The sequence below is a fragment of the Neophocaena asiaeorientalis genome, unplaced genomic scaffold, assembly GCF_003031525.2.
Source record: "Neophocaena asiaeorientalis asiaeorientalis breed wild unplaced genomic scaffold, Neophocaena_asiaeorientalis_V1.1 scaffold5, whole genome shotgun sequence".
In the NCBI taxonomy this organism is placed as follows: domain Eukaryota; kingdom Metazoa; phylum Chordata; class Mammalia; order Artiodactyla; family Phocoenidae; genus Neophocaena; species Neophocaena asiaeorientalis.
In genome coordinates this window covers 3,810,614-3,823,595 of record NW_020174698.1, presented here as the reverse complement: position 1 = coordinate 3,823,595, position 12,982 = coordinate 3,810,614, and the positions used below count along the sequence as shown (strand labels likewise).

General features: G+C 35.2%; 1 protein-coding gene across 1 annotated transcript in view; it reads left to right on the top strand.

The window, feature by feature from the left end:
* The window catches only part of EYA4 (EYA transcriptional coactivator and phosphatase 4), a 229,912-nt gene that overhangs the window by 154,570 nt on the left and 62,360 nt on the right, over nucleotides 1-12,982 (top strand). Inside the window, exons 3-4 of the mRNA XM_024759051.1 lie at nucleotides 7,145-7,269; nucleotides 8,686-8,754. Coding sequence (XP_024614819.1) covers nucleotides 7,145-7,269; nucleotides 8,686-8,754 — 194 coding nt within the window. The remainder of the gene's footprint in view (nucleotides 1-7,144; nucleotides 7,270-8,685; nucleotides 8,755-12,982) is intronic.

The following is a 12,982-nucleotide window of genomic DNA, read 5'->3' as shown; positions in this document are numbered from 1 at the left end:
ATGGTATTAGATGTTTTTATTGTGGCGGTATGCCTTTCTTCTTCTGCTTACTGGAGGGAAATAATTTCCTGCTTCATTAACCATGGTTTGTAACTGATCTAACAGAAACTTGAGTCCTGTACTATTCAAATAACGGTTGGAGAATTCATTGGGCTTTTTTTCCCTTTGTTTTCAAAGTAAAGGGGGGGGGGCTTTGAAAACCTAAATTTAGAGAAATGCTTTAGAGATACACTTTTTAAAAATTTACTCACATTTCTTGGGTGGGGAGACCATGTTTTATCTAAATAATCTGTTAAGAGTCGTAGTGAAGAAAGGGCCAGAGCTGTAGGACTCGTCTAGATCTGTAAGGAAGCCCTGGAAAGGAAGGACTATAAAAGTGTCCAGAGAACAGTGTGTCCATGGCTTTATTTGCTGTTACTCCAGGGCCTGAGGTCACTCTGGCAGACGGGTCACTTGCACTGCAAGCATTCGGGCTGGCCTCAGGGACAAGCATGAGGTCACTGACAAATTGCAAGAATAGCTCCCATTATTCATGGCCCACTTCCCTGATCCTTGTTGATAGGGGTTTTCTTCCTCCAACATTTCCTTTTCTCTGCAGCAGAGCCCAGTTCTGATGATGTCTGCTGAAATGGGCTAGTGAGGGCCTCCTTCTGGGACTGTCTGGCCACCTGATCAGTGACATAGACACCGTGCGGCAGAGAGCATCCACATCTCCCAGCCTAACTGAGCCAGGGGAGAAACTGGCTCAGGACTGCAGCTGGGACAAGGGTTTCTTGGCTCCTAATCTGAAATGTGTTCGTTTAAGGTGGACGGATGTGCTTTTTCCAGAGAGTGGGAATTGGCACCCAGTAGTGACATGCCTATGACTTTCATCCAATCTAAGTTGACTAAATGGCTTTATTATATTTTTTCTCGCACAGTGGTTTTCTGTATCCATGCAGGGCATCTTCCTCCCCGCCCTCTTGCACGCTCATGGGTGCACACACACACACACACACACCTCACTCATTTGGGAGTTCTAACATTGCACATGCAGATATGAAACCTTCCATACACATTGACATCACAGTGCTAATCCCCGTCTCCCTCCACCCATCCCTTTGCTCTCCTACTAGCCTCCAAGCTCTCAGAAGATACTTTCTGGATTCCTAGAAATGTCCCTGAACTTCCTGGATGCTCAAGCAGTGTTTGCTGAACCAGAGTACTCTTGACTCCAAGTTATTCAAATCGCTTCATCAGCATTTTTCCTATTCCTATTTTATTATTTATCCTTAGCACTCACTAAGTACCCCACACAATTCTGAGTGTAGAGGAAAAAAGCAATGAATAGAAAATAATCCCTGCCCTAATGCAACCTATACTCTCATTATTTAAGTAAAAGCTGATTTTGTTATTCCAATTTTTCAGCTAAGGAGGATGAAAAGGCTTATATTACATAAAAAAGGGAGTTATGAGTAAAGCAAATACCTGAACTCTTGCCCTTAAATGCATTCTGACGGTCCAAATGAAAATTGGCTAGTTAGGTAGACTCTGAGAGCTTGGGACACAGAGCCCTGCATACACACTGTCCACTTTATGCAAAGAGAAAAGCTGGCATAGGAGTGAATGCCTTTGAAAGTCTAGGATGTTTTTGCATTTCTTGGGTCATGAAGAATTGGTGGAATCTTAGCCTGTAAATAAACAGTCTATGACTCATTACCAGGCTCTGTGCAGAAGGAATCATGGTTTCTGAGTTACAGGAGACTCTAAATGCACAAGTATAAAGCATGCTCTTCCTTGGGTTTGAAGAGGATATTTAAGTCTGCTAGAAATAAATTCCACCTGTGCTGCAGAAGAATGCAGACAAGAAGTAAGAAAACAGCTGCACGTGACCTGCAAGTCTTCTTTCTTTTCTTTTTTTTTTTTAAGAGTTTTTGTGTTTATGGATAAGTTTGTTTTTTATATTGTCCAGAAAGATGCTAGTATTCACATGGCCTTATGACATGGGTTGAAAGTGACAATCTCGGAGGATAAAAAGGGGCACCTTTATACATATATATACATTCTTTTAAAAATTCTTTTCCAATGTGGTTTATCACAGAATATTGAATATAATTCTCTGCTATTTAGAAAGGGGTCTCCTTTAAATATGGTAATGTAGATTTGTCAGAGTAGAAGCTTATATTGAGTTGAGTATTTTTTGAAAACCATTCAAAATGTGTTATTGCAAGAATATGCATTCCTGATTGTGGTTTCACAGTGTGAAAAAATTAAAGCCACTTTTAAAAATGGGAAACATATAATGTGACAGAAAGAACCTGGGCTCCGGCATCAAACAGACTTGAGTTCAAGTCTTGGTGCTGCTACTTTCAACCTGTGAGGTCTTGGGCATGCTGTATATCCTCTCTGAGTCTCAATTTCTTTATCTATAAAATATGGAAAATAATATGCACATCAGTGTGTTAATGTAAAGATTAACAGAGAGGGTATATTTGAAGTACCAGGCATAGGCTGTGTCTTACAATATGTACTCAGTAAAAACTGGTAGCTGTTAAACATTTTCTGCTGTTGAACTCTAAGGTAAACTTTATATTTTATATGTTACATATTGTATGAACTAGACTTAAAAAGAATCTGAAGTTTAACATACAAAAGAAAGTACAGGGCAAGTCTTCTTTCTTTTCTTATAGCAATAATGTATAGTTTATAGCAATAATGCATGCCTATTCTCTAAAGGCTCTATTAATTGTAAGAAATATCAACCCATTAAAATAAATTCAAGCAAAGGAGACTTACTGTAAAGAGGCAGATAATTGCATTTTGGCTTCCTGGAAACTGGAATGTAAGATACAAAGGCTATCTTTCTTTTGTTTTCCAGGAGTGACATATTCCTGCTCCTCTCTGTAGTGTGGGCTCCATCCTTTCATTCGTGACTGATTTTCCTTGCTTCTTCACGTTGCATGTGGTTCGGATTGGCTGTGAGCCCCTACACTACCTTGCAGTTTCAGTAACACTATCAGCCAGATGCTTCCCCTAGAACCCCTTCTTTGAATTCATCAAAACCCAGCTAACAATTTCTGAGAAAATTTTCTAGACTCTTTAAGTGAGTTCACAGTATTAATAGTAACAACAGTCCCTGCCCCACTCCTTGGAAAACTCGCCTCTATAATCTCCCATCAACCCATCTTGGGTTTAGTAGTCCTGTGGCGCAGGCACCCTGCGCGCCAACAACCACTGCTAACATCAATCCTCCAACTGATTTTTTTCATGACTCCCCAGATCAACCACCCTCGATGCCTCCTCATTGCCTATGGGTCAAGAATAAACTCCCTGGCGTTCCAGTGGTTAAGACTCTGCGCTTTCACTGCAGGGGGCGCTGGTTTGATCCCTGGTTGGGGAACTAAGATCCCACATGCCGCATGGCATGGTCAGAAAAACCCAGAAAAACAAAAAAAGAGGGATAAACTCCTCAAGTTTGACAGCACATTCCCCTGGCACCCTAAAATGAACTGAATGTGATGAAACCTCTCTGGCCAAAGGTTTCTGTCTTGCTTTGGCCTCTGCTCCTGAATGCTCCCCTCTGAGGGCCCCATCCACCTCCTAACTCTTATGGAGCCTCTTACCTTCTACGCAGCATTTATCCCAACCACTTAAAGAATTTCTGTACAACTCCTTCAGGCGTAACCCAGTAGTGGACGCGTGGTAAAGCTGGAAAAACCTATTCATATGTCTCCCAAGCCCCACAGGCCTCTGGTCAGAGGGAGGGAACGCAGCTCTCAATGACCTTCTCCAGGATGTGCCCCCAGGCTCTGTCTGGATACTTAATGTACTGTAGTTTTCTATGCACAGGATCTGCTTTCTCATTTAGATCATAAATTTCTTTGAGGGTAGGACCATGGTTTCTCCATTTAGCAAGCCTAACACCTGTGACAGTAGTTTGCATGTAATAAGCAATTATTCATTTATTAGTTCAATTAAACTAAAAATATTTATGTTGGGTGGGTTCGGTAGGAGAAGATAAAATCATGAGCATTCGTTGTTTACCGTAATTAAGCCTGTTATCAGGAGTGTGCTACCCATAATACTTTTGGGGGTTCCTACTATTCTCCTCTCCTCTGTGTCTTTTTTATCCGATTGCTATAAAGATTTCTCTTTATCTTATTTTAAGAATTTGACTGTAATGTGCTGAAGGTTTGGTTTTCTTTTTCTTTTTCTCAATTATTATGTTTCAGGGCTTTATGGGTTGCTGTTTATTATCAAATTTGGCCATTATTTATTCTGAAATTATTCTGTCTCTTTCCCTTTCTTGCTTTCTAATAATATTCCACAGGTTACTTTTACTTTATTCAATATTTTTCCCAATATTTTGTCTGTCTGCTTCAGTTTGAATAACTTCTACTGGCCCAGTTTCAGATTTACTGAATTTTTTTTTTTTTTTTGCAGTGCCTTGAAGTCCATCCAAAGACTATTTTTTTATTTAATATATGATAATATTCATTCTAGAACCTTCATTTGGCTCTATTTTGCAGTTTTCATTTTTTTCTATATGTGATATTTAGATGTAATACATACACGTTATATTCATAATTACACATACATATAAAATATATATGGCACATATGTATATATGCCATATATATATCCATATACGTGGCATATTTATATGTTTATACCTTGTGTACGTATCTTTTCCTATAAATTATTCACATATACACAATAGTTTTTTAAATCCTTGTCTGCTAATTCCAAATCCTGAGTCATCTACAGGTCTGCTTCTATTTACTATGTTTTCTCTCTACTATGGGTCATATATTCCTGCTTCTTGTTATGACTCAAGATGTCATTCTGACCATTATGTACAAAATAATTTATAGTATTCTGAAAATCATGTATTTATAGTTTTCTGAAGATTATGTACAGAAACTCAGTAGAGACTGAAGCATGGTATTTGTTTTGTTTTATTTCCCAAAGTGTCTAAGTCACTTGTTCTGGCTGGCTGTGAAAACAAGGGTCTGAGCATTCAGATTCCTTTTGGAGTTGAGTTGAGCTGGAGCGGGACTGTGAATAACCCAACTTCCAACCTCCTGAACAGCCACTGTTTTGGTAGTTCAGTGTTTGAACTAGGAAGGCATTGACTGATGTTTCAGATATTTTTGATTCATGTTTTTATTTATTATTGGCAAGGCCCTTGTACCTGTAACTTTGGTAAATCCACCCATTAGTTCTCGTAGGGTTTTTCTTAATGGATTTCTCAGAATATTTTACATAAACAATTATGTTACCTGTGAATTAACAGGTTATTTTTATACAGCAGGTCCTTATCAGTTAACTATTTTATTGAATTAACAATTTTTCTTTCTAAGCTTTACCCCTTTTACTTATTCATTTTTGTTTTCTCCCACTGACTAAGAGTGCCAATAAAATGTTGTATTGAAGTGGGAAAAAGAGATACTCTTGCCTTAGTTCTGATCTTTCTTTAATGAGAAATCATTCAATATTTCATCATGAAATAAGTGTAGATTTTTCAAGAATGGTCTTTATCATATGGGAGGCAAATGCTTCTTTTCCTAGTTTTCTGAGAGTTGTATCATGAATGGATAATGAATATTGTCAAATGCATTTTACACCCATTGAAAGTATATTCTGTTAATATATTGAATTACATTTATTGATTTTTACGTGTTAACTCAACTTGAATTCTTGGAATAAAACACACCTGGTCATCATATATTACCCTTTTCATTGCTGGATTTTATTTGATAATAGTTTTTGAAATATTGTTTCATCTATTTTCATGAGAAATATAAATCCATAATTTTTTTTTTTCTTGGAATTGCCTTTGGCAGACTTCGGATCAGGGTAATTCTGGTCTCTTACAGTGGAGTGAAAAGTGTTACCTGCTATTTTTTTCTAAAAGAATTTATAAAAGATGGCTGTTATTTTTCCTTAAATGTTTGCTAGCATTCACTAATGTGACCATATGGCCATGGAGTTTTTTAAATGTTTAATAATGAACTCAATTTCTTTAATTGGTATAGGACAGTTTTTAAAAGTTGTTATAAGTTTTTATAGTTTGTGTCTTTCAAGAAAGTCTGATTTTATCTAAATTATTGAATTATTTGGCATAATATTGTTCATAATATTCTCTTATCATCCTTTTTAATATCTTCAGTATCTCTAATGATCATCTTCTGGATTTGTAAATTGTCTCTGTTGTTCATAGATTTTCTATTTCAGTGATTTCTGCTTTTTATTGTTTCCTGTCTTTTACTTACTTTGGGTTCAGTTGCCTTTCTGTCACTGGTTTCTTAAGGTAGAAACTTAGATCACAGATTCTAAACCCTTCTTTTCTTATGTAACCGTTTAAAGATATAAATTTCTCACTAACCACTGCTTTATTTGCATATGACCAATTTTGATTTGATTTTTCCTAAGATTTTATTTTTCAGGGTAGTTTAACACTTACAGCAAAGTTGAACAGTAGGTACAGAGATTTTCCATCTACCCCCTGCCCTGCACATGCATAACCTCCCCTATTATCAGCATCCCTCACCGGAATGCTGCATTTGTTACCAAGGATGAACCTACACTGAAAGTACATAGTTTACCTTAGTGTTAATTCTTGGTGCTGTACATTCTGTGAGTTTGCATGATGTATAATGACATACATCTTTCACTACAATATCATACAGAGTATTTTCACTCTTCTAAAAATTCTCTGTGCTTTGCCTATTCATCTCCACCCCAATCCCACCCCTGGCAACTATTCTTTGTGCTGTTGTTGTCACATATACTTTTATCCTATATCATAAATTACACAGTTCACTGTCTTTCATGAATTAAGAGAAAAATAAGATAATCTTTTGTATTTACCTACAAATTTACCTTTCTGTCACTCTTCATTCCTTCCTGTAGATCTGAGTTTTTGTATGGTTATTACAAATAACAAACAAATGAGGAAGCTTAACTATCATGGAAGCTTTACTTATTTATTAATTTTTAATGGACCGTCACGTTCACCTGATTAACCAAAAAGTCTTAGCTGTGGGTTTCAATTCCTATTATTGTGAGATCACCTGCATGCTCAGTAGAGTGATATACAGAGTTTATTAAGAAAGCATTGCTGAAATTTCAACTTTTTCTCTGTTGCTTCCTGCTCCAACAGGTCTATGGAAATGCAGGACCTAGCGAGTCCTCATCCTCTCGTTGGAGGTGGCGATACTCCTGGTAGCTCCAAACTGGAGAAAGCTAATCTCAGCAGCACATCGGTCACCACAAATGGGACAGGAGGTAAGTGTACAACCCTGAAGACACCCAGCATCACGTTTCAAACTTTGTTGTGGCTTTACATGTTAGGGATCTGCTAGTAAATAAATATTATATCTCATAAGCAATAACATCACAGCATTATACTCAAGTAATATATAGTTAATGGATTATTTATTGTTCTGTTGATTTTCTTGAAATTTTTGCTCCTCCTCTATAGCTGGAAGCATTCAGAAAGAACAGATAGCCCCGAGCAATATTTTGAAGGCCTTTAGCAAGGCTTCCTTTTTGTATTTGCCCCGTACATATTTTTCAAAATGTAAAAAATGTGGCCCAAGGATTTACTCTCTGATCTTACTTAACAACAACAAAAATAGAAAACGGAAAAGAAATTCTATTAGTTTTTGGTTTTATTTTGAATTTTAAGAGAAAGCCTACTCCAAAATTTTTCTTAAAAATGGTTTTTCTTAAAAATGGTTTTGGGAATGGAAAAATGTCCATATCTGCTGCATTTTCTTTTCAAAGAGAGAAATACCTAACATGTATTTAAAATAGGAATTGAATTTTTTTCTAGATACCTTTTCATATGATTAACTCATAATTATGCCACAACATATGGCAACAATAATAACTATTTCAAATATTTCACCCTATTGTTTTAATAAGATGCATTCAACCTGTCAGAAAATACGATCTGATTTTTGCATCAGAATATGTATACGTAGAAAGCCTATACATATATATATACATATATACACATATATAAGCTGCATTTTAAATTACTCACAATTATTTTGAAGTTTTGTAGATTTAGTTGTTTTTGTCGAGTGAAAAATTACTTGAAAATTGCTTTAATTTGTAAGCTATTCATATTATTAGATATCAGCATTTGCCACATCATATTTTCTTTTAAATTTTCAGTAAATATTTATTAAATCGATACACCTCTTTCCACTTATTTTAGAGTAACTGTGAAATCTAAAATTTTCTTTGTAAAGTTGTGTGGATTGCAACTTGCCTGTATTTAATAATGTTTTACATAAAACCCTTTGTAAATTAACATTTTCCTTGTTTATAGTGTTTGTCTCTAAACATGCATCTATAATTTTGCCTAATTAATTATAGGATTGCAAATTTATAAGATTGTTTAGTGATAACTTGTGGAGTAAGAACGTTTATATTTAAACCTTAACTTGGGTGCAAATAATAAGATTTAAAAAAAAAAACGTGCACTCTGAAATCAGACTTTGAAGGTCACTAATCACCGTGTATGTATATTTAACTGAACTAAAACATACCTGATAAACTAAAATGTAAAAGTAATACCATGCAGTTATAATTTTGGCAAAAGGGTCAGAAACCAGTACAAGCACTGAAGACTATTCTCGTACACTGAGCAGGCATTCAGACAATGAACCCTTATGCTGTTCCTGTTCTCAGGGGACAACATGACTGTTTTAAACACTGCAGACTGGTTGCTGAGTTGCAACACCCCCTCCTCCGCAACAAGTATGAGAGATGATGGTACACTGCATGTGTTTGGGTGTGTGGATTTGCCCTTCTGGTTTGCTTTCTGTTGCTATTTCTGTTTGCATTCTCTTTTCTGTGTTCAGTACTTGTTATAAAAAAAAAAAAAAAAAAGGAGACATGAACACACCTTTTAGTTGTTTATTGATAACAGTTGGCTATGTTTTTCTTATCAACTAGTATTCTAATCTTAGGTCAGTAGTATTCTTTTCTTAGCTTTTTCATAATTTTGCACAAACGGGTGCATCTACTATTTTTCTATCAGTTTATTAAGTGATAATTCAACACAACTGTCACGTCAATGAGCAGTTGAAGCATATTGCGCCTATGTACAAACTCAATCTCCATAGCCTATAGGCTTTCATAAATTAAATTAAATTCATAACATGGCAAAATGATATTTCCTATTTTACAGACTTTAATAAATATTCCAATTAAAATACCTAAAGTAGTATTAACATTTAAAAATCCATCATTTAAAAAATTACCAGTGATGAAAGCTATACATTTAAAATTATAAATTAATATTAAATCTCTTAAAATGTTTTGAACTATATATATTAACTACATTCCTATATTTATATATATATAATATAAATAAACTTTTTCCCAAACCAAAGGTTAATATGCTATCAAAATTTAAAAATTAAAACAAAACCACATAAAACTTCTGTAGAACCACCCAATTCTAGCATTAAAAAGAAGAGCTCACGACCTGTTAGAAATGTGCATTACAAGCAAGCAGTTAGAATAGGCACAGTTTGCCTGGACCTTGCTGTATGTAGATTAAATTAGAATATATGACCAGTGGATGAAAAGTACTCCATTATGCCCGTTATTTAAATTTTTATCGTTTTAGTTTCTTTTTTTTTAACTCCACACTTAAAATATACTTTTCATACTTAAAAAATATGTTGCCAGAATTTAGTTCCTCTTAATTCTCACTCAAGGGTCTTTTTTTGCAAAGAACCAGACAGGAAATGTTTTAGGCTTTGTAGGCTATGCTGTCTCTCTCTGTCTCATCTATGCAGCTCTGTCAGTGTAGCTCAGATGCAGCCATAGGCAATACGTAAATGAATGAGAGTGGTCAGGTTCCAATAAAACTTGATTTATGGACCCTGAAATTTAAATTTCATATAATTATCACATGTCACAAAATATTCTAATTTTGATTTTTTTAAAAAACATTTAAGATGGGGGCTTCCCTGGTGGCGCAGCGGTTGAGAGTCCGCCTGCCGGTGCAGGGGACACGGGTTCGTGCCCCGGTCCGGGAGGATCCCACATGCCGTGGAGCGGCTGGGCCCGTGAGCCATGGCCGCTGGGCCTGCGCGTCCGGAGCCTGTGCTCCGCAACCGTAGAGGCCACAACAGTGAGAGGCCAGCATACCGAAAAAAAAAAAAAAGGGGGGGGGCCCCCTAAAAAAAAAAAAAAAAAAAAAAACATTTAAGATGTAAAAAACATTCTTAGCTCACTGGCTGTTGTTCTATTCTGACATATTAATGTAACATAGGCAACTTTACAATAGTGAATATGTACAATCAATATTTAGTAATTTACGTCTAATATCCAACAGAAAAATTTTTTTAAGTGTAAAACATCAAGTTTTCCTTGTTCTTAGTATAAATGTTTAGGAGTTGTGTGACCATGTGGGAAAAAAAAGGACTTCTGTGTCAGGAAGACCATGGATCTGAAACCTGGCACTACATTTACTAGCTGTGTCATCTTGGACAAGTTACTTAACCTCTCTGAGCTTTCATTCTCTTCTACAAAAGAAGGATAATAATACTTTACTGGCAAAGCTTTTGTTTTAAATCATATAATGTACGTAAATTTGGGGCAATATAAACCAATATATTTTCCTTAATTAATAATTCAATAATAATTAGGCAACAGCTTTTTAAGGAAAATGGAAACATGCAGTCAGTGTGTTAAAAGACTCTCCAGTGTTTGGTCAGATAATAAATTTTTCTGCATTTAGAACATGTAAACTGGCCACAGTTTATTATTATTATAATAAAACAAAAGACAAAAGCAAAAGCTAATTTAGTGGCTTTTCAAGATCTTTCCATTAACTTAGATTTTCAAAAAGATAATTTTGATAGTTTTTACTGATATGAATGAGTCAACAGTATCACCTTAATATCCTACCCTACTGCCTTGGTGCTGTTTAAATACACTGAATTACTCCTTAAAGTAATTTTTAAAGGGGTTCATCACCTTAATCCTAATTCTGTAATTACATCTGCAGATTTATATTAGAACCTAGATTTTCCTTTCAAATTTTTGTCACTTGTGAAATTGTTAAAATGAAGAACTGTCAATAAAAATATAATAAATATAATCATATCTTAGCATACAGATCAGTGGTCAACAAACTTTTTTTGTAAAAGGTCAGATAGTAAATATTTTCACCTTTGCAGGCCATATGGTCTCTGTTGTAACTATTCAACTGTGCTTTCATTGCACAAATGGAGCCACAGACAATATTTAAACAAATGAGCTTGACCATATTCAAATAAAACTTAATCTATGAACACTGAAATTCGAATTTCGTAAAATTTTTATGTCACAAAATTTTATTCTTCTTTGATATTTTTCAACTATTTAAAAATGTAAGAGTCATTCTTAGCTCACGGGCTATATACAAAAACAGGCCATGGGGTAGACTTGACACTTGAGATGTAGTTTGCCAACCCAGATATAGATTCATGTATGCTACTTCATGTATATGTATATACATGCATGTAAATGCATGCCAATCATGTGAAAAGTTACTTCCATATATAAGTAAGATTCTAATTTCCCTAATGGTGTCAAGATACATGATTAACTATACTTTATATACAAAATACTTAGATTTATTGGAAGTGCTTAGGATAGGGTCTAAATGTGAATTTTCACTTTCTAACTTAAAATGTATCAGGTTCCTATTATATGCCAGGTTCTGTGCTAGGAAATGGGAACCCAATGACCTATAGAACATGATACTAGCCATCAAGGGACCAAAAGTCTAGCAGAGGGAAACAGAAAAGAAAATAATGAGTGAATAATGTGTTCAAGGTGGGTGCACAGCAGAGGGAGGGAATATTTGATTCTACATGGAGATTAAGAAAATACTTCAAAGAGAAGATTTGGGGGAACCAAGATCAGACATTCTGATTTGGGGGAACCAAGATCAGACATTCTGATTGGGTTTATGGTGTTTTCTATATTTGAAATCTGTAGAGCATAGAAAAGAATCTCCCAGAGTTTTTAATATATAGATGATTGATTCACATGGGATGAATTTGTTTCTGAGTATTAGGTGTCTGTGCAGTAGAACCAGCTACTACTGTGGCTCTCCTCTTTTTAGATTTTCTTTCTGGAATGAAAGCCGTAAATTGGAAGCATCATCAAATTATTTTACAAAACTAAATACTTCATGGATATTTAGAAATGAAAGACACTTGGTGCTCATAGGTTTTTGAGTGAAAAAATTGATTTAGAAAAACATAAATCATAAAACTAGTAGGCAATACCTCTTTCCTCCCCTGCAGTGTTGTAAATTGTATCCTTCCTGATCTAACTCCTCCTGAAATTCTTTGTAGAACCTAAGTTGTCAGAGGTGGCTATGTGAGATTTTGTGGTTCAGGAAGGAGTATATTTGGAATTACATATATAGTCTTTTAAGTGGACACCAGTCTAAACACAGATCTCTGAAGATGAAATGTAAAATGTAAAGTACTTGGGTTACCTCTCTTTCAAGGGTTAATTAAGCCTAATATTGCAAAAAATGAACATGAGCATTAAGTTATGATAATAACATAGACTTCCTCTAAAAATAATTAATATATATTAATGTTGTACTTGAGTTCTAAAGATAATCTGAGGGCACAAGATTAAATTTGCTTTGAAAATACTTGTACGAGGGTATGCAAGAAGGTTGGGATGTAAAGAGAGAAAATCAGTGATTTAGTAGCCATAGCTGACAGTAATCTCACGCAATCTTGATTTAGTCCACAGAGATCAATTATTTTTGAAGGTTAAAAATAAAACCCAATCATGTCAATATAATAAAATGACTTTGACTTTTTTTTTACTATTTGGCTTTATGAAAAACATCTAAGTTGCAAGTGGATGACTAGTGTGGAGGGGGCCTGGCAATATAATTATTTCTTGAAGTAATGGTTCTGTACAAAGTGTTAATATGTATGTAGATTTTCCATCCCAC